At 34.5% G+C, this 23052-nt stretch overlaps 1 protein-coding gene across 6 annotated transcripts; it reads left to right on the top strand.

Annotated features, from left to right (window-relative positions):
• Positions 1–31: 31 nt before the first annotated feature.
• On the top strand, positions 32–21606 carry LOC128263672 (protein FAM210B, mitochondrial). 6 transcript variants are annotated; one of them, XM_052998754.1, is made up of 4 exons: positions 41–242; positions 10382–10852; positions 20924–21152; positions 21282–21606. In XM_052998754.1, exons 1-4 carry the CDS (start codon positions 161–163, stop codon positions 21493–21495), a joined length of 996 nt encoding a protein of 331 aa, XP_052854714.1. In that variant the 5' UTR covers positions 41–160; the 3' UTR covers positions 21496–21606. The 6 variants fall into 6 exon arrangements, with proteins under 6 accessions (XP_052854719.1, XP_052854718.1, XP_052854714.1 ...); XM_052998755.1 differs by lacking the exon at positions 41–242 and having other exon boundaries at positions 10383–10524; positions 10575–10852; XM_052998757.1 differs by lacking the exon at positions 41–242 and having other exon boundaries at positions 10383–10524; positions 10601–10852.
• The last annotated feature ends 1446 nt before the right edge of the window (positions 21607–23052 follow it).

Consider the following 23052-nt stretch of genomic DNA (forward strand, 5'->3'; position numbering starts at 1 on the left):
TGTGCAATAGCTGCAAGAGTATATTAACTTCGGCTGGCCTTTCTTTTTTTTAAAGTACATTTTGTTGATTTTTTTGTGGTCACATTGGGGACCGCAGTGCCATTGTGTAAAATTTTTAACTCATTATCCCGAATAAACATATTTGTGCTGATTCATAAAAATGTTTAGCACATTGGGAAAGGCACCAGCTGTGCTGCAAGGACATTCTCCTGTTAAATTGCTAAGCCTCAAAAGATGGGCAGGTAAGGCGGACTTTGAACTGAAGGTCACATTTACAGAAAGTATTACGCTTATATCAGCAATTGAAAAATTAATCATGCACTCAGCGTTATATGTATGTATCTTTGCGTACGTGGCAAAAACCTGAACTGAACACTACGCACATACCAACGAGTTAAATATTACGGGCTTTCAAGGCCCACAGTTTTCAGACGGGCGACAAATACCTTCACTTTAATGATGATTTTGACGGTTTTCAATCAATATAATAATTATATAAACTATTAGTACATTAAAATCCATAAATTAAAACATGTTACATCACATTGGATATAGCTGATTTATTTGATTATCTCGCTGCGGCCCTGTTGATATGACAAAGCACTTTTAATTAAGGAAGCCAAAAGAAAACAAATATAAGCATCCGAATCACAAATCATCCTTGAATTGCATTTGGAAGGTTGCCCAGTTGTTGGCGAAATCGTAGGTTTTTTTATTTTTTTCTGAATCAACAAGTTTTATGTTAATATAAGTAAAACTAACGGAGTTACAGAGTTTCAAACGTGGGGCCGTGCTACCAGATTCTTCAGGTATAAAAAACTTTAAATCGATTTTTCCGAAAAAGTATTTTTGGAATTTCGTGAACATTACTTATTCACATAAATCAGCAGGTTATTACGAAGAGTATAAAAGACTATATTGCATTTGTTGTTGTATGTAACAGGTAGAATGAAGCGTTTCCGACCATATAAAGTATATGTATATATTCTTGATCAGGATCAATAGTCGAGTCGATCTAGCCATGTCCGTCTGACCGTCTGTCCGTCTGTATGAACTTCGAGATCTCGGAAACTATTAAAGTTAGAGATTTGGGACTTGGCATGCAGATTCTAGTAGTTCCTAAGCAGTGCAAGTCTATTTCAAAACGGAGCCACGCTCACAAATCGTGAGAGCATGTACTGTCACTCTGAGACATGTTAGGTTGGGGTGGTTGATTGTTGTGTGTGCGTTTCGGCCATATCTATCGGTAGATCCAAACATTTTCAAATCGACATTTTTTGACTTGTACGCGGAGATACCCAGTCAGAAATTTAATAACACGATCCAAAAAAAAAATATTTAATGCAGGTTTTTCCACTAACAAGAATATACGCAAGCTATTCGTCTATTACAATGCATAAATATGTATTATTTTCGAAATGCTTGCCAACAGTAGTCTTTTTATACCTTTGCAGAGGGTATGAAGTATATTAAGTGTTAAGTATATATTTCCTTGATCAGCATCACTTGGAGAGTCAATCTAGCCATGTCCGCCCGTCCAAAAACTCTACCAAACACTAAGATGCGTAACGCTCATACAACCGAATGGCAAGCAAAATTTTCAGCGTGGATTTTCGACGTGGACTCACGATTTTCATAGTGTGCGTTCTCTCTGTTTGACGCTTAGTTTGTGTTACGGTTTATTGAACACGCTCCTGCAAATCTAAACCTTAACATCATGACTTGTCGACCCCCACCTAAGTGCCATCGTGGTGTTGTTGTCATAGTACACGTCTATTAAGCAGGATGGCGAGGGCTGAAATCTGGCTTCAGACAACTTTTTTAATAACTATTTTCTAAAATTTCTAAAATTAACTAAAAGTAAGTTAGTATGTTTTTTTTTTTTAAATTTGGTTTGCCTTTGTGATTTTTTATTTGTTTCTAAAATTGGTTTGTTGAATTTTTTTTGGTTGCTTTTTTTTAAAGCTTTTATTTTTATGATTTTTTTGGTTTGTTATACCCTTGCAGAGGGTATAATAATTTCAATCAGAAGTTTGCAACGCAGTGAAGGAGACATCTCCGACCCTATAAAGTATATATATTCTTGATCAGCATTACTAGGAGAGTCGATCTAGCCATGTCCGTCTGTCCCTCATTCAGTCTGTTCGTCTGTCCTTTTGTCCGACCGGTTCTACGCAAACTAGTCTCAGTTTTAAAGCTATCTGCATGAAACTTTCCCAAAAGTTGTCTTTCTATTGCAGGTAGTATACAAGTCGGAACGAGCCGGATCGGACGGCTATAGCATATAGCTCCCATAGGAACAATCGAAAAAAAAAAAATTAAAAAAAATTATAACTTTGCTGTTTTTTAATTTTTTTTTTTAGTTTTTCGACGTATAGTAATGGTTATATATTTTAGAATTACTATTTAAGTTTCATCAAAATCGGACGACTATATCATACCATAGAAATAATAAAAATATATAAAATAACTATCTAATAATTGAGCTGCAAATCATCACTGCTTCAATGTTTTTAGACATATACGCAAGTAAATAATAATTTAATTCTTAAAGTTTTTTTTGTATGTTTTTATTTTAATTTATTTATTATTTTTTTTTTTTTTTTACGAATGGGTATTTTTACTAACTTGCTCTTTGTACATTTCTACATTTGTACGCATAAAATGCGGAAAAAAGGTCAAATAACAACGTTTTTAGTTTTGAAAGAAGGCTTAACTTTTTCACTTCACAAGCTCTATACCGTGTTAAAAGATTGATTTTTTTACATTTTTTGTAATAAATAAATTTGTAAATAACCTTCACTGTCGTTCGGGACAAAAAACGTAAATGGTTTTTGCGGCAAGCCGTTTAATCACCGATTTCAGCGAATTCAAAAGTCATAATTTTATTACAACTTATTTAGAATGTTGAATAATAATTTCTCCTATTCGGGTATGACATTACATTGTTCGCCTCATTCATTGACGGATTGATTGAAGCTGAGGGACAGAGATTTAAGATTTTTTTGGTAATACGTTCACGGCGTTTTTTACGTTAAATTCAAACTTCATTGTTTTGAATGAGCAAAATTTTATTTTTTAAATACAATTTTGCTCATTGATGTATCGGCCCCGGTGGTATTTTATCGATTTTTTTTACCCAATTCCGTCTAGTATTTTACTATCAGGTATCGGGTTCTGTCAATTTTCTTCATTCATTAATTTTTGGAATCGTCATACGTTTGCCTTATAGTTAAAAAACATGAATGAGCCCAACAATGTTGTGTCATAAGCCCATTAGGTATTGTTTGTTTTTGAATTTTTTTTTAGTCTATGTCAATCGGGTCATTTTTTCTTATCTTAATATATACAAATTTTTTATTTTTCGGTTTGTGTAATTTTATAAAAGAAGGGCTTTTTTAATAAGTAACAAAAAAATCTTCAGAATAATATACATGTATTGGAATATATATTTACAATTATTAAAAAAAAATTTTTTTTTATGAATAGGCAGTCATTTCTTCTTTTAATTCGTGGAATTTTGAAAACTGCCCCTACTTACTCAACTGCTTCCTTTCCATGGGAGCCTTCAAAAAAATTCCATTCAATTGATGCGCATGTCAACTGACTTACAAAATCAAAAAGGCTGGATACTATCCAGCCCTTATTTTATTTAAGAGATTCATCAAAAAATATAAACATCTTATCTATTATGTGTTAGCTTGTCGCTTAAAACAGTAAACGACTTTATAGCTCCTGCCTACCAAGCTACACAAGTAAAAATAGTTACTTGACTATAGCTTAAATGAGCGATCTGGATCTCATTTTGGTTTGACAACCTATAATTTTCAGCAAAATCTATCTGAATGGCTAATTCAGTAGGCTTCAAGTTTGCTTTGATTTTCCAGGTAGTATATAAGTCGGATCGAGCCGGATCGGACGGCTATAGCAGATAGCTCCCATTGGAGCAATCGGAAAAATATAGTAATGGTTAAAATTTTCAGAATTACGGTTTAAATTTCATCAAAACCGGACGACTATAGCATATAGCTCCCATAGGAACAATCGTATAGCTGCCATATATGGCAGTTCCTATAGGAACTATCAAATAATTAAGCTGCAAATGATCATAGCTTCAATGTTTTAAACATACACGCAAGTAAATCATAATTTTAACGTTTTCAAGAGTATTTAGTTTTTGAAATAGCTGCAAGGGTATATGAACTTCGGCTTGCCGAAGTTTGCTTCCTCTCTTGTTTTTTATCTTTTTAATTTTTCTTCATCCTCCTTTAATTTATTTCTCCACCGTTTGCATTTGTTTTTATTTTTTTTCGCCGTCACTCATCTAAATTAAAAATAAAAGAATGTATTTACTTTTCCACAACCAAATTACAAAAATTTTATTTTTGAAAACTTTTCTTTTTCTGCTCGGGACCAAATTTTCTGAGCAATTATACTGACAACTATATTTACATTTGAAAGAAAAAAATTGGGTCTTTTTCGGGTTCCAAATATCTGTTTGAGCTCCAAATTTGATAGTGTTGCTGTGATGGATATCGACGCAATGGTCAGAAGATAAGTTCTCCTATGTCGTTCGGGACATTGGTCAATACAATAATGTAGAGCAAAAACGTTCCGTTATTCGCAATCGCAAACTGACTTCGGCTTTTTTTTTTTAATTCTTTACACCTTGACAGATATTATGGACAGATCAGTATCAAAACAAAACAAGCGATAGATTTGTACAAAATCGTAAAGTTTCGCAACATTCAATATCTGTAACAGAATATGAAAATAAAATATATTTTTTTGAAATAATTAAATATCATTTCTTTTCTTGAGAAACATTTTTAAAACAAGTCTGTTCGATAAATTGTTTTTTGTCGTGGTTGACATTCTAGTGGAAATGCCCATATATGTTTTTTTTTGGTTATAAATTAGCATTCCTTAGCAAAAAAAAAAATCAACAATCGGAATACTAAAAGAAATATATGGAAAAAGATAGGATACTTCTCTGAATAAAAGTTGTTTTTTTTTTTAAATTCGTTTGGACATCGTTTAACAGTTCAAAATAAAGCCTTAATTTTTTAAAATCGGAAAACGATATCATATAGCTGCCATACGAAAGTAAAGTTTGCCACCAACATACCATTTAAGCCAATATAACAATTTAATTTAACTTTAAATTATTTATAACAAGAAAGAAAGCAAACTTCGGAAAGCCGAAGTTCATATACCCTTGCAGCTATTGCAAATTTTAAATACTTTTGAAAACATGAAAATTATGATTTACTTGCTTATATGTTGAAAAACATTAAAGCTATGATGATTTGCAGCTCAATTATTAGATAGTTATTTTATATATTTTTTTAAATTTCTATGGGAGCTACATGATATAGTCGTCTGATTTTGATGAAATTTAAACCGTAGTTCTAAAATATTTAACCATTACTATATGTCAAAGACCTAAAAAAAATATTAAAAAAACAGCAAAGCTCTAATTTTTTTGTATTTTATTCCGATAGTTCCTATGGGAGCTATATGATATAGTCGTCCGATTTTGATGAAATTTAAAATGTAACTCTAAAATATTTAACCATTACTATATGTCGAAGAACTAAGAAACAAAATTAAAAAACAGCAAAGTTATAATTTTTTTTTATTTTTTTTTTCGATTGCTCCTATGGGAGCTATGGGAGTCGTCCGATCCGGCTCGTTCCGACTTAAATACTACCTGCAATAGAAAGACAACTTTTGGGAAAGTTTCATGCAGATAGCTTTAAAACTGAGAGACTAGTTTGCGTAGAAACGGACAACAAGACGGACGGACAGACGGACAGACGGACATGGCTAGATCGATTCGTCCAGTGATGCTGATCAAGAATATGTATTCTTTATAGGGTCGGAAATGTCTCCGTCAGTGCGTTGCAAACTTCTGACTGAAATTATAATACACTCTGCAAGGGTATAAAAATCAGTATTTCACCATTTGCGTCAGAGAATTAATATTGCAAATTTGTATTCTTTTACATGCGGTATAAAAAAATTTTGTATCTGCAATGCGCTTTAAGTCTTTGAACAGCCTTATTCAGGCACAAAAGAAAAATGCTCAAGAAATAATTAAAATAATAAATTTCTTTAAATATTGAAATATATCAATACTTAACTGCAGTTAACCGCCAAAATAAATTCAATGTTTCATAAGCGCACTAAACAGCGCACTCTTATAATCATTAATGCTGTAACAGCAGCCATGACAATTAAATTAGATTTTGGTGGTTTGGCCAATGTAACCGTGTAGATAACACTGGATTTACTGAAGAACGCCATCAAGGAATAATTGACTGAAAATTTGAATTTTTTGTAAACTTAAACTGGCCTTAAGATGTATTCCAAAAAACCCAAAGTTCGTTATCTTAAAGCATTTTGGCAAAAGAACTTCTTAGTTGTCAAGGCATTCTGTGTGGATAAGTAACCGTAAGAGAAGTGAAAATTTAAACTAATAATAAATTTAAATAGTTGATATTGTCGTTGTATGTGAAAAGCCACTGATTTATGGTGTGCGTGCTGTAGAATTGTTAAAATATCGATGGTGTCTAATCATTAAAGTCACAGTATACACATATTACAAAATTTGCGAAAAAAAAACCTTTAAGACCTCACAAAAATCCCAAAAGCGACTGGATTTCCATAGTATTAAAAAACAAGAAAAGAAGCAAACTTCGGCAAGCCGAAGTTTATATATCCTTGCAGCTATTGCAAAAATTAAATATTTTTGAAAACATTAAAATTATGATTTACTTGCGTATATGTCTAAAAACATTGAAGCAATGATGATTTGCAGCTCAATTATTAGATTATATATTATTCTTTTATATATTTTTATTATTTCTATGGGAGCTATATGATATAGTAGTCAGATTTTGATGAAATTTAAACCGTAATTCTGAAATATTTAACCATTACTATATGTCGAAGATCTAATAGAAAAATTTAAAAACAGCAAAGTTATAATTTTTTTTTATTTATTTTACCGATTGTTCCTATGGGAGCTATATGCTATAGCCGTCCGATTTTGATGAAATTTAAACCGTAAATCGGAAATATTTTACCATTACTATATGTCGAAGAACTAAACAAAAAATTAAAAAACAGCAAAGTTATAATTATTTTCCATTTATTTTTCCGATTGTTCCTATGGGAGCTATATGCTATAGTCGTCCGATTTTGATGAAATTTAAACCATAATTCTGAAATATTAAACCATTACTAAATGTCGAAGAACCAAAAAAAAAAATTAAAAAACAGCAAAGTTATAATTTTTTTTTATTTATTTTTCCGATTGTTCCTATGGGAGCTATATGCTATAGTCGTCCGATCCGGCTCGTTCCGACTTATATACTACCTGCAATAGAAAGACAACTCTTGGGAAAGTTTCATGCAGATAGCTTATAAACTGAGAGCCTAGTTTGCATATAAACGGACGGACAGACGGACGGACAGACGGACGGACAGACGGACGGACAGACGGACGGACATGGCTAGATGGACTCTACTAGTGATGCTGATCAAGAATATATATACTTTATAGGGTCGGAAACGTCTCCTTCACTGCGTTGCAAACTTCTGACTGAAATTATAATACCCTCTGCAAGGGTATAAACAAATAAAGCTTCTTTCATGCATGCTTTGAAAGCGAAAAAGAATGTTAAAAGCTATATAGAAGCATTGTTTATGCAATCTAAAGAGTTTTTGTGAAATCGTCCCTTCTACTAAAGAGTTTTTCAATAGGAGCGCTTCAACTTTTTTATACCCTTGCAGAGGGTATTATAATTTCAGTCAGAAGTTTGCAACGCAGTGAAGGAGATTTCAGATATTTTAGAATTACGGTTTAAATTTCATCAAAATCGGACGACTTTAGCATATAGCTTCCATAGGAACAATCGGTAAAATAAATAAAAAAAAATTATAACTTTGCTGTTTTTAAATTTTTCTATTAGATCTTCGACATATAGTAATGGTTAAATATTTCCGATTTACGGTTAAAATTTCATCAAAATCGGACGGCTATAGCATAAAGCTCCCACAGGAACAATCATAAAAGTAAATAAAAAAAAATTATAACTTTGCTGTTTCTTAATTTTTTGTTTAGTTCTTCGACATATAGCAATGTTTAATTATTTCAGAATTAGGGTATATATTTTATCAAAATCGGACATCTATAGCATATAGCTCCCATAGAAATAATAAAAATATATAAAATAACTATCTAATAATTGAGCTGCAAATCATCATAGTTTCAATGTTTTTTTTAGCACATACTCATAATTAAATTAAAAAACAGCAAAGTTATAATTTTTTTTCATTTATTTTTCCGATTGTTCTTATGGGAGCTATATGCTATAGTCGTCCGATCCGACTTATATACTACCTGCAATAGAAAGACAACTTTTGGGAAAGTTTCATGCAGATAGCTTTAAAACTGAGAGACTAGTTGGCGTAGAAACGGACGGACAGACGGACATGGTTAGATCGACTGTCCTAGTGATGCTGATCAAGAATATATGTACTTTATAGGGTCGGAGATGTCTCCTTCACTGCGTTGCAAACTTCTGACTGAAATTATAATACCCTCTGCAAGGGTATAATAACCCTTAGGGTTTCATCTGTTCCTCCACTTGAAACCAAAGTTAATAGATTATTCGAAAACCCGAGCTGATCCAATTTAAATAAAAGAAGACAAGAAAGGAAGCAAACTTCGGCAAGCCGAAGTTAATATACCCTTGCAGCTATTGCAAGAATTAAATATTTTTGAAAACATTAAAATTATGATTTACTTGCGTATATGTCTAAAAACATTGAAGCAATGATGATTTGCAGCTCAATTATTAGGTAGTTATTTTATATAATTTTATTATTTCTATGGGAGCTATATGATATAGTCGTCCTATTTTGATGAAATTTTACCGTAATTCTGAAATATTTAACCATTACTATATGGCCAAGAACTAATAGAAAAATTAAAAAACAGCAAAGTTATAATTTTTTTTGTATTTTTTTTCCGATTATTCCTTTGGGAGCTATAAGATATAGTCGTCCAATTTTGATGAAATTTAAACCGTAATTCTGAAATATTTAACCAATACTATATCTGGAAGCACTAAAAAAAATTAAAAAAAAACAAACGTTTACGTATTAAAAAACAGCAAAGTTATAATTTTTTTTGTATTTTTTTCCGATTGTTCCTACGGGAGCTCTATGATATAGTCCACCGATTTTGATGAAATTTAAACTGTAACTCTGAAATATTTAACCATTACTATATGTCGAAGAACTAATAGAAAAATTTAAAAACACCAAAGTTATAATTTATTTTTATTTATTTTGATGATTGTTCCTATGGAAGCTATATGCTATAGTCGTCCGATTTTGATAAACCGTAATTCTGAAATATTAAACCATTACTACATGTCGAAGAACTAATAAACAAAATTTAAAAACACAAAAATTATAATTTTTTTTTATTTATTTTTATGATTGTTCCTATGGGAGCTATATGCTATAGTCGTCCGATTTTGATGAAATTTAAACCGTAGTTCTAAAATTTAACCATTATCTCGAAGAACTAAAAAAAAATTAAAAAACAGAAAAGTTATATTTTTTTTTTCATTTATTTTTTCGATTGTTCCTATGGGAGCTATATGCTATAGTCGTCCGATCCGGCTCGTTCCGACTTATATACTACCTGCAATAGAAAGACAACTTTTGGAAGAGTTTCATGCAGATAGCTTTAAAACTGAGAGACTAGTTTGCGTAGAAACGGACGGACAGACGGACATGGCTAGATCGACTTGCCTAGTGATGCTGATCAAGAATATATATTTATATTTATATAAATATATATATTTATAGGGTCGGAGATGTCTCCTTCACTGCGTTGCAAACTTCTGACTGAAATTATAATACCCTCTGCAAGGGTATAAATATCGTATAAAAAAGCTTTCGATAAAAAAAATGTTTTTATTGAAACTTGTAAAAAATGCGTAATATTGTTTTTTTTTTTATTATTAAGGTATTTTCTTAAATACTAAATCACGAATTTCCGTTTACTGAGAGAAAGACTAAACATTGTCCCCTCCAGTCAAGTGGTAGTTGCAGTGCTAAAATTTCTGCCAGTTGAATTTGTATGTAAATCAGTTGACCGAAATTCAACGCTTTAGTCGCTTAGTGAAGCCCTAAAACGTCCATAGTCAAACCATTGAGATTAAAGAGAGTACAGTCGATGTTTTGACAGTTCTAGCGTTGTGACCGCTGATGTATAGTAATGTAAGGCGCTGCGTAATTATTGAACACTGTTAAATGGCGTACCAGTATTAATTTATTTTTGTGTTCATACATATAGCTTTTCAACAATTTCACTTGAGTGTCACAATGGATAATTACATAGAAGCGGCACCAATACCTATCCCTATTAATGTGGACGCTGCTGAAACAACTCGATTCTCCCCTCTACGTTCACGTGATATCTCGTCCACTGTGATTCCGGTACAAGCGTCAATCTCAAGCATCGACATCACCACTGACAACAGTTTCAGTGCAGTCTTTTCGAACGATTTTCCAGATGCCCATGTACAATCCTATGATTGCATTGGACTAATTAGCCTCAACTCAGCAATGCAAAGCAATGTACCAACGCCGTTCGGAGGATTCAACAAGTTTTCACATCTTAACATGCCTGGCGGACAGTGGTCACAGGAATATAAGTTTATATCACAAAATATTCAAAATTCTCACTACAGTGCTCTTCGCGAAAATTCACGAGCGGATTGGGCGACCTACGATCAAAATGCCATTGTTGGAAGAATTGGCCAAGGTGAGATGCTCAACTGCTGGGTGAAATTAACTAAAAAAATGTATTTCTAATTTTCAGCGATAATAGAAATCTAATCCAATTTTCTTAATGTCGTCAAAAATCTTCATACGGTCTCCAGGGTCCTATTGAGTTAGCTACCGATTGCCCAAAGCGATAATATAAGAAATTATTCTAAAACAGCTGTTTCACCACCACTAGGAGAATACTAGCATTTTTCAGTTTGATTGGTTTTGTATAATAAATGGCACTTCTCTGTTTTGAATGAATTGGACATAATATTAGGGGTGATTGCTAACAAAAATTTAAATAATAAATACATGCGATTTTGAAATATAAATACGATTTTTTTCATTTTTTTGTTGATAAATAAGTTGTAAATATTTTCTGATAATTCCGCTACCTACCATAAGCAAGACCTCAATACATATACTATACCTATACATACCCGTCAGCCTAAATAACTGAGACAAAGGAGTGCGAGCCTTTTATATGTTCTGTGCCGACCATTGTATTAAACAAGGTAACTTTCGTAGTTTGAAAGGTTTTGTGTTGAAATTCCGCAAATGAATTCTAAAAACATAAAATATTTATTTTTATACCCTTGCAGAGGGTATTATAATTTCAGTCAGAATTTAGCAACGCAGTGAAGAAGCCGTTTCCGACCCTATAAAGTATATATATATTTTTGATCAGCATCACTAGGAGAGTCGATCTAGCCATGTCCGTCTGTCCGTCCGTTTCTACGCAAACTAGTCCCTCAGTAATAAATTTATCTGCATGAAACTTTTCCAAAAGTTGTCTTTCTATTGCAGGTAGTAAATAAGTCGGAATGAGCCGGATCAGACGACTATAGCATATAGCTCCCATAGGAACAATCGGAAAAATAAATGAAAAAAAATTATAACTTTTCTTTTTTTTAATTTTTTTTTTTAGTTTTTCGACGTATAGTAATGGTTATATATTTTAGAATTACTATTTAAGTTTCATCAAAATCAGACGACTATATCATACCATAGAAATAATAAAAATATATAAAATAACTATCTAATAATTGAGCTGCAAATCATCACTGCTTCAATGTTTTTAGAGTGTTGTTTAACGAGAGCGGCGGGCAGTTTTTCCTGTTCAGGGTAAACGCAACGTGCTTGCATTTTTATTCATTCACTTTTCAGCATCGACCAGATTAAGAGCTAGCTGCGCAGTTGCTTGCATCGGGCATTTTGAGCGGCTAAGAATAGCTGTATCATCACCAAACGTAGATGTTGTTAGTCGTGTGCTTGTCGGGATGTCTGCTGTGTAGAGAACATATAGTGTTGGCCCAAGCACGCTGCATTGAGGAACTCCAGCTCCAATAGTGAAATCGTCAGTTATATCAGTGTTGCACCTCACAGAACATTTTCTGTCGTTAAGGTCAGACTCTTAAAGCTTGTGGGTGTTGTAGGGGAACATTGTCTTGATTTTGTACATTATACCTTCTATCCAAACTCCGAATTCCAAATTTCTGATGTTATCCGGTTGACCTGCTCAATTGTTCCGTGCTTTTCACGGAACCCAAATTGATGTGATGGGATTCCTTCCTGGATTTCTTTTTCCATCTCACTAAAAGTGGGCAAGTTTTGCGATGGCATTGAAAAGCTGGGTGATAGTGCAAACGGCGCAATATGGGAGCTCAGTTATGGATCGCAGCTCGGGGATTTTTTCGGATTCAGCTGATTTTTGATGATTATAACGATTTCGTTTTGGCGGAACTTAATTGGCTCATGTAGAAGCTGGTCTATCCATAGTGAGTGTTTTGTAGATGTTGACAGTTGCTCTATGTAGCGGCGCTAGACATATACTTCTTCTTGTTGTAAAGCTTTAGTGAGTTGACGTGAGGCATGTCTTAAGCTTAGTATAGCAGATGGCGATCTGTGGAATTGCCAATCTCGACGTAAGCGTCGTTTTTCGAGGACGAGCTGTTCGATTTGTAGATTTGACTTCTTTTGATTGCTTTGTGTATTTGTAGTTTGAGGTGTTGAGGTGTTAAAACTCGAGCTGCAGAGACGATAACAGTCTCCAGAGTATTAACAAAGCTGTCTACATTGGCTTCATCGTTGAGATTAGGACTCATTTTTGGGTCTGCCGGCTAATATGTTGGTCTACCAGAAGAGCTGTTTTCCTTTTGGAGCTGTTTTTCTTTTGGAGTCACATGTCGAGAAAACAAGTGTGTGTGCTTGGCATTGTAGTATCATGCTGCTATGAAGTAATCTCCTAGTGAGCTGAAAAACTGCATGAACTCAGCTATAGTGAAGCGAGAGGGCAGTATACGGCGGCTAGGTTAAGTTGGTTGCCTGTATTAAGTTGAATATTTATATATGTGGCCTGTAGGTAGTTCTTAGCAAATTTGTTATGATATAAACACTACTATCACGGCTTCTGATTAGAATTCCAGTCCCACCATGTGCTTTACCATCTGGATGATTTGTTCCGTAGAATGAATAGCCTCTTAGTTGAAAATTGTATTTGTTTGTGAGGTGTGTTTCTGAAAGCATCAATTTGTCGATATGAGCTAATTCAAGTTTATGCTGTGAAACGCCGTTAGCGTTCCACGTATATATCCGTAAAGAATTCAATATTTGGATTGTTGTGAAATCAGCATTTAAATCAATAAATTTTGGTTTCGCATTGAATCTTGCATAGTTGTGCGCATAAACGACATAAACCCCGTAAGGCTTTGTTGAGGGCTGCATGTCATAGCTTCAAAATTGCTCCGGTGATTGATGCTGCTGAGACGTGTTCGGTTCTTGATATGCTGATTGCAAATATTGACTTTTTGAGACAGTGGTAGCCAGTCCTGATTTTAAAGTGCTTGCGAATGTCTCATTTTTGTCAGAGTTTAAGGGTCCTAGTGAGGATCTGGCTGCAGTCGAGAAAAAGACTTCAGGGTTTGTTCTGGAAGCTATCAACTGTTTATTTTGGGATGCGACTTTTCAGCTTTTTATAAACTGGGCAACCTCTGTAGTTAGCAGTGTGATGAAGCTCTTCACAAACTACACACATCGGGCGCAGTTTACAGTATGAACTTGTATGGCCATATTCCTGGCAGTTCGCACATTATACCGGACCATTGCGTTTGTGCGGTTCCTCTACTGCAATTTTGCGGTGCAGCAGGAACTGAAGGTTGTATATAGGATGCACTTCGAATTTCTTTAAAGTCTTATTTTCTGGCTCGAGCTCTACCTTAAGCTCTATTCCCTTAAGTACGACTTGCAGTTTTTTAGCTGATACGTGTAAAAGTTCTTTTTATTCTCGGCAAGGTATTTCGATAATACTCTGTAATTATCATTTGAACTTTGTTCTTGAATGTTGCCCTTTACAAGGGGTATTTTGTGAAAGTTTTCCTTTCCTATAAGCTCGATAATTTTGTTGAAAAGAGCATTGGAAATTTTTTCTCGAATATAAGCAGGCGGAGGCATTGGCTTAACTTTCTCGCTTTTGGTAGACTCTGCCGCCTCATCGTCTTAGGCCGAGATTTGAAATCGGTTTGCATTCATTGGCGTTTCCATTGCAGCTAGGCTAGCATTACTTCGTGTTATTTTGCGTTGAGAATTAAGGGGGCTCAGTTTCCTTTTGATTTGGATGTAGCGATCCATACCAGTCTGCACTGCAAGCCTAACATATTCATAGTTTTTCTTCTGTTTTTCGGGCTGTGCAGCGGCAGACATTTTAATATTTGCGCTGCTAGCTTTTGTTGACAAAGTTGCTGATGATGACGTTAAACTCGCAGTCGATACAGTTGAAGTTGTTGTTGTTGTTACAGGTGACGTTAAAGAAATTGCGGTGCTAACTGTTAATGAGCGCGGGACAATGCATACCTGCATTGGAACACATTCAGTGTTCTTTGGCTTCAGAGACATCGATGGAGAGCAAGAACGCGCTCTCTCGCTCGCTACGTTTAAAAATTCGGTCAAGGTGGGGGTTGGTGACCGCGCTTGATCAGAGCTTGCATTATTTTCGGTTGCTTAAAAGAGAACTACGCGTGATTTCTTTGTACTGAGAGCCGTCTCTCGTCTTGCTCACGATTACGTTGTGTGCGAACGTCGTTCTGACTAAACATTGCAGAAAACGTCTCTTCGCGTTATGGCAGATTTATTAAACCAATCACTGTACTTTTATGATTTTATTGAATACTTTTTCCCGGAGCACAATAAATACCCTTAAAACATGAGGTACAAATGTATTTACTTAGAGGAGTCATAGAAATGTCTTCCAAAAACAAATTTCAATACGAAATCAAATTTCGACGTTACAGAAACCAAATAATCTCGTTTGGATGAATTCAAATCTCTAGTGATTTTCTAGACTTTTTACAAAAAAAACCTACTTTCTAGTTCCTTTTGTATTAACTTTTGTATATTTTACATTTTATAAACTGTTTCGCAAAAAACAGATACAAGTTTGCACAACTAAAGCCGCCCAACCTGAAGAGATAGCATCTTGATTGATTTTCACGGTGAAACTGTTTGATGTGTCTATGATGTTGTATACTGTGCGTGTTGCCAGAGGATCAGTACGCCGAATAATAATACCTTCTCTGTTTCCGTTGCGATAACGCCCCTTGACCGACTGACCAGCTGCTAATTTGCTGCTGGGTAACATAGATCTCTTCCGGTCGTTTTCCTGGTTTTTTTTAACCTTTTTATTCTTAAGGAACCGTGAGATTGATCAGGAGGGTACTGTCTATGTGATTCAACCTTTGTCTGCATAGAGCTGTGTATGCAGACTCGATCATTATACCCTTGCAGAGGGTATTATAATTTCAGTCAGAAGTTTGCAACGCAGTGAAGGAGACGTTTCCGACCCTATAAAGTATATATATTCTTGATAAGCATCACTAGTAGAGTCGATCTAGCCATGTCCGTCTGTCCGTCCGTCTGTCCGTCCGTCTGTCCGTCTGTCCGTCCGTTTATATGCAAACTAGTCTCTCAGTTTTTAAGCTATCTGGATGAAACTTTCCCAAAAGTTGTCTTTCTATTGCAGGTAGTATATAAGTCGGAACGAGCCGGATCGGACGACTATAGCATATAGCTCCCATAGGAACAATCGGAAAAATAAATGAAAAAAAATTATAACTTTGCTGTTTTTTAATTTTTCTTTAGTTCTTCGACATTTAGTAATGGTTTAATATTTCAGAATTATGATTTAAATTTTATCAAAATCGGACGACTATAGCATATAGCTCCCATAGGAACAATCGGAAAAATAAATGAAAAAAAATTATAACTTTTCTGTTTTTTAATTTTTTTTTTAGTTCTTCGAGATATAGTAATGGTTAAATATTTCAGAATTACGGTTTAAATTTCATCAAAATCGGACGACTATAGCATATAGCTCCCATAGGAACAATCATAAAAATAAATGAAAAAAAATTATAGCTTTTCTGTATTTTAATTTTTTTTAGTTCTTCGAGATATAGTAATGGATAAATATTTCAGAATTACGGTTTAAATTTCATCAAAATCGGACGACTATAGCATATAGCTCCCATAGGAACAATCATAAAAGTAAATAAAAAAAATTATAACTTTGGTGTTTTTAAATTTTTCTATAAGTTCTTCGACATATAGTAATGGATAAATATTTCAGAATTACGGTTAAAATTTCATCAAAATAGGACGACTATATCATATAGCTCCAATAGAAATAATAAAATTATATAAAATAACTACCTAATAATGAGCTGCAAATCATCATAGATATATACGCAAGTAAATCATAATTTTAATGTTTTCAAAAATATTTAATTCTTGCAATAGCTGCAAGGGTATATAAACTTCGGCTTGCCGAAGTTTGCTTCCTTTCTTGTTTGTTTAGTTCTTCGACATATAGCAATGTTTAATTATTTCAGAATTATGGTATAAATTTTATCAAAATCGGACGTCTATAGCATATAGCTCCCATAGAAATAATAAAAATATATAAAATAACTATCTAATAATTGAGCTGCAAATCATCATAGTTTCAATGTTTTTTTTAGTACATACTCAAGTAAATCATAATTTAAATGTTTTCAAAAGTATTTAATTAATGCAATAGCTGCAAGGGTATATGAACTTCGGCTTGCCGAAGTTTGCTTTCCTTCTTGTTTTATTTTATGTTAATGTTATGTTATGTTATGATAAAAATATGAATACTATATGTTATAATATATTTTATAATATTTCAGAATACATTTTTTTTTTTACAAATTCAAATCAGTGGTAGCAGTAAATTGTTTTACATATATGTATGTATTCCAAATAATAGAAATCAGTCCACTGAGATGGGAACAGGGTATATCGCAGTTGTGTCACTGCTCTTCAGTGGTTGAGAAAACTTCAAACTAAATCAGCTTGTGTCGATGTTTTGCGAGCGGTTGGTGCCTGCATACCCTACCGACGATTGCTTTGAAGGGGAGCGGGCTTTTAGGACACTTGTTTTAAATGTTTCTGTTTAGTGATCTTTGGTTTATTTATTTTTAAATGATTCGCAGTGCGATTTTAATTGTCTTTAACAATTGTAATTGTCTTTAAACAATTCGTTTTAATCCAAGATATTGCTACAATTAAAATTTGAAATAATTATCATTAATATAACATTTAAACAAAAAATGCGGATTTTTATATTTGTTCCATTTACCTTTACAAAAATATGTAAAGTAGTTTATTATTTATTACTTGTCTAAAGACAATTAAAATGCGCCTCTTTGCGACTGAACGGCTAAACTCGTGCAATGAGTGCCCGAGCATGAAAACGAGAATAAGAATGAGAGAGTAAAAAACCCGAATGCACACGAAGTGCCGGGGCCTGCTGCTGTGAGCACGGGGGGCCTCCCGGTTTCAATTTTTTTGTGTCCAAATTCGTTGTATGAAATGACCAGTCTCGCGTCCCGGCTACGCCCCCGCTACGGCTAAGTTAAACTATTTCGGAAGTTCTTTTCTAGTCTATGATGGGCCATATTTGGCGAAAAATGCGACAGTGTTGTAAATTTTGCCAGGTTTGTTTTTTTCAGCTTGCAGGAAGCCATCGGAATACCAATGTTTTCCTTATTCGGAAGGAGCTTAATAGTAGTTTCGTGTCTTGCCAACATGTTCGCTGTACAATTGCCTGCAATGTCCCGGTGGACGGGGAACCATATCGGCAGATAGAAGGCTTCATAGCCATCTTAGGAAGAGATTTGAAATTGTACTCTATTGCTTGAGAGTTTGACTTCGTCGCGTAGATCAGCACTAGAACACTACAACTTTCCATCCGATATACACGTATACCATGGGGTAAACATACTTCCGCCTGAAAGACGCTGTATTGGTCCGTAAGCCTAAGGGATTTCCTGGTGTTGACCTGGTCGACTGGGCCCAGCAGTCCCAGCTCCCAGTCTTCAATGTGGGATCGATTTATCTTGCTGGAGAGTCCAAGGATGTTATTTGTTTGGTATATTCAGTGCTCAGCATTTCTCAAGCGAAATTCCGCTATTTTTGGAGGTTCCGTGCCGGCTTTGTAAGGTAGAGTTTTGTCCGCCACTTCAGTTTGATTTTTATACCCTCGCAGAGGGTATTATAATTTCAGTCAAAAGTTTGCAACGCAGTGAAGGAGACGTTTCCGACTATATTGCAGGTAGTACATAAGTCGGAACGAACCGGATCGGACGACTATAGCATATAGCTCCCGTAGGAACAATTGGAAAATTAAATGAAAAAAATTATAACTTTGGTGTTTTTATACCCTTGCAGAGGGTATTATAATTTCAGTCAGAAGTTTGCAACGCAGTGAAGGAGACATCTCCGACCCTATAAAGTATATATATTCTTGATCAGCATCACTAGGAGAGTCGATCTAGCCATGTCCGTCTGTCCGTCCGTTTCTACGCAAACTTGTCTCTCAGTTTTAAAGCTATCTGCATGAAACTTTCCCAAAAGTTGTCTTTCTATTGCAGGTAGAATATAAGTCGGAACGATCCGGATCGGACGACTATAGCATATAGCTCCCATAGGAACAATCGGAAAAATAAATTTAAAAAATTATAACTTTTCTATTTTTTTAATTTTTTTTTAGTTCTTCGACACATAGTAATGGGTAATTATTTCAGAATTACGATTTAAATATCATTTAAAATCAGATACTTTAGCAAAAAAAATGAGAAAGATGTAAGCAAATATCTTAAAAACAACGAAGTTATTCAAATTTTAATGTTCTATAGGCCCAGATAACTTTCTCGTTCATTTTTATATCCGATTGTTTGTCCACTCGTTTCTACGCAAGCTAGCCCATTAGTTTTAAAACTATTAATAGAAGTTGAAACGAGACAATTATTATTTGGCTAGTTTTCAGTTGAGTTGAATATACTTCGCTACAAAGTACTGTTTTATTGTTTCAGAATTACGGTTCTAATTATACCCTTGCAGAGGGTATTATAATTTCAGTCAGAAGTTTGCAACGCAGTGAAGGAGACATCTTCGACCCTATAAAGTCAGAATTACGGTTTGATTTTCATCAAAATCGGACGACTATTGCATTAAGCTCCCATAGGAACAATCGTATAGCTGGTATAGGATTGATAGTATATTGAATAATTAAGCTGAAAATCATCACAGCTTCAATGTTTTTAAACATACACGCAAGTAAATCATAATTTTAACGTTTCCAAGAGTATTTAGTTTTTGAAATAGCTGCAAGGGTATATGAACTTCGGCACGCCGAAGTTTGCTTCCTTTCTTGTTTTGTAATGGCCTGCCCAGCACAAAAAAATTATTCCACTATTCTAAAACAAGTCCTTAAAATTTGTTGAAATTGAAAAACGATGTAGAAAACTTTTTGTATTTTTTAATTTACAAAAAAAAGTATTTTTTTAATAACTTTTGAACGGATTTTCTGTCTTTCGACGCCTATTTTGAATAAATTTTTAAATGTTCTAAAAAAGTGTAATAGTTTACCACCCCAAGCTCAGGAACTCAACTCTTTTTCCTCAATCAATCAATTTTCTTAAAGTCTTGGTATGCAATTCTTTTTCATTTAGCGATATCTTTCGATTGGTGTATTATTCGTCACGATCGGACCATCACAGCAGATTTTCAATTCTGCGGCTTTATAAAAGTAGTCTACTATGCACACGCTCTTGGTGCGCTTCGTCACTACATCTACTGTCGTCCATAGTGTAATGGTTCTATCCCTAACAACTACCGAAACCGCAAAACATCGAGAACAGTTTTTAGACTGCCGAACTGGGCAACATTCATAAAATTCAAATAAAGATATCCTTAGTGTGTTGGCTTTTTAAATTGATTTTAAAAATAAAAGTATCCTGTTATAATTTTTAGATAAAAAATATAAATTAATGTAGCATTTGTGTCAATTTTTATTAATAAAATTTTTACCAGTTTTTTTTTTTGGGAACGGATTTAGTTGGATGAGGTGGGGTGATTTGATTTGATCTATCTGCGTCATATAGAAAGGTTAATGCAAAAAGGGAATGGTTAAGTTTAGCGGCCGCCTATAACCCAAAATCGCCAGATTGCTTTTACTTGTAGAGTAAAAGCTTATATTGCTGCTGATTTATGTAAATCCTACGCTGAGCAAGATTCAAAACCGTGCCACGCTCGCTCTAACGCTAATAAATCAAGAAATTGTTCTTTTCGGCAATAAATGTTTATTCGGTGCTTATAGATCGACAAACCATTATTTTATGTTATGACGTCTCGGCATATTTGAAAAAACGGAGTTCGTGCATGAAGTTCAACATTACTATGAAACGCTCGCACATAATAACTGAGTAATTTTCACGGCGAAACGTTGGTGATCCGCCATCGGATTTTTTACTGTAAAACAATTGTCCTTCTTGGACCGCTATTTCTTCACACTCACACCGCCGTCCACCACGAAAATTCTAAACAAATCGCGGTACATGGGGGATAACTATTTTGTGGTATAGGCCGCTATACTAGACAGTTACCGCACAGTTGAAATGATATAGTTGAGAACCTTAAGCATAATAACCAGAAAATTGTTTTTCAGAAAGCGAACAGAAATATAAATAAAATGGTTTTACCCTACTTGCAGAAGGTTTCCCCTCGCGGCGAAGATATTGTACCCAATCAACGTCTCGATCCACCGTTACAGCTAATTCATCCTCATCGAAATCGGTTTCCACAGACACACCTGTAGGTGTAAAACTGAGTTCAAAGGAGCAACTAAAGCGGGCTTTTAAGGAATATGGAGTTTCCATTGTGGCCTTCCACGTAGGAATATCGATGATTTCGCTTGGGTGTTTTTACGTACTCATATCTAGGTAAGGTGCTTAAAAAGCTCATCTTCATTTTTCTAACTACATTATAATTGCGTTGCCTCAACTACAGTAATCAACAAGCAAAACTATCATTTTCATTTAACTATTATAACGCTTTTTTTTTTTTTTCAGTGGAGTAAACTTGGTTCCCGTTCTGGAATATCTTGGAATAGGGTCACCTGCAATAGCGGAAAAAGTTGCCACAGGAAGCACCTTTGTTGTTGCCTACGCCGTACACAAAGTATTTGCACCTGCAAGAATTACCATCACGTTGGGTGCCATACCGTTTTTAATACGATATTTAAGACCGAAAGGATTCCAAATGCCTAAAAGCAAAAACCCTTAGCCATTATTTTATTGTTATCAAAATTATATATGTATAATGCTATATATCAATCCTTTATGAAATACTTGGTTTATTAATAAAATGGTTAATTGGTTCCGTTTCATTGTAAAATTTTTCTCTCGAACTTTAAAGTCTCTACATTGCAACCCCGTATTCAGATTTAAAATTAGCCCAATGAAATGTATTAGTGTAATTTTGGGGTATGCCCGTACTTTTCATGCTGAACTTGGAACTTGTTAATCTATGAAGTATTGGGGTGAGAAATAGAAAATTCTTCATAATCTAATCTGATCGGTCAGCTTCGGTGTATTGTCGGAGCAATGAGTTCAGGAGAGACGAAAACTAGCCATAAAACTTTATTTTTATTTATTTATTTTATTTGCATCCTAGCACTACGAGTAATTAAACTCTTAGTTTAATGTGATAGTCACGTGGTGTTATGATACGGAGTTACAATATTCTTATTCTAAATTACAAATTCTTATAATATAAAATTAACAAAGATTTAAATTTGCCTTAAAATTGAGTTAAGTTAGAAAGAGTTTGTGGTAAAGTGTGCGGTTAGGCTAAATTTGTATGTTTGGGCGCTTTTTATTGATTTTATGGGGTGCGGGAATTGATTCCAGAGGCGAGCAGAATTTACAAAAAAGTGATTTGCTGAACTGGACAACTTGGTCTGGTTTACAATTAGATTATTAGTTCTTTGAGAAAACAGGTACGACGGTTCCCTAGTGTGGAGCATTGTCCGAGTTCTGCGCTTTATTACAGATTTAAAATCCAAATTATAAATTTTATTTGCGTATTCAGAAATATGTTCACGGGGTCTCAGCTTAAATACATATCGTGCGATGTTTTTAAATGCTACATTAATTTTTTAAAAGCTAGTAGCTTCACGGCTTTTGGATGAGTTGCTTGCGCCATCTCTCCTAGCCGCATTAAACACCGAATTGCCAAAAAGGGTGCTGGCGAAGTTTCATATGTAACTGTGTTCAACTTAAAGATTTTCAGGGACTCCGAAAGATCTCGTCACCATACTATGAGCTGAAAGTTTCGGTCAACTTCGTCTACCACCACTTGGCGGTACAACTTTTTGACGTCAGCCGCAAGGGCACACTTATGCATTCTAAACTGAAGCAGAGTCGAGTACAGCTCCTCTTGGATAGTTGGGTCTACAATCAAGATGTCAGTACGCCATGATGCATCGAAAACTGCTCTCAACTTTGTTGAAGTACTTTGTGGCCGTAGAACCAATGCGGAATGAAGTAGGGCGGAGTATTCGGAATTTTGTCATTGGTGGAGGACATGTGGCACAGTGAAACATATTCCTCCATGAATTCAAGATACATTTTCTTCAGCGAAGGGTCCTTTTAAAAATTTCCTTTCTAGCGTCAATAATCTACGTTTCGCAACTTCGTATGATGAAGCAAGAGTATTTGGGTCAGATTTGAACGGCAAAGGAACCAAAAATCTACCGGACGACAATCTTTGAGTGTTTTTCTCAAAGTGTGGTTGCCCTTGGCTGCAAGTCCTCCACAGACCAAAATATCTACTGGGTTG

Source organism: Drosophila gunungcola, unplaced genomic scaffold (assembly GCF_025200985.1).
Source record: "Drosophila gunungcola strain Sukarami unplaced genomic scaffold, Dgunungcola_SK_2 000010F, whole genome shotgun sequence".
In the NCBI taxonomy this organism is placed as follows: domain Eukaryota; kingdom Metazoa; phylum Arthropoda; class Insecta; order Diptera; family Drosophilidae; genus Drosophila; species Drosophila gunungcola.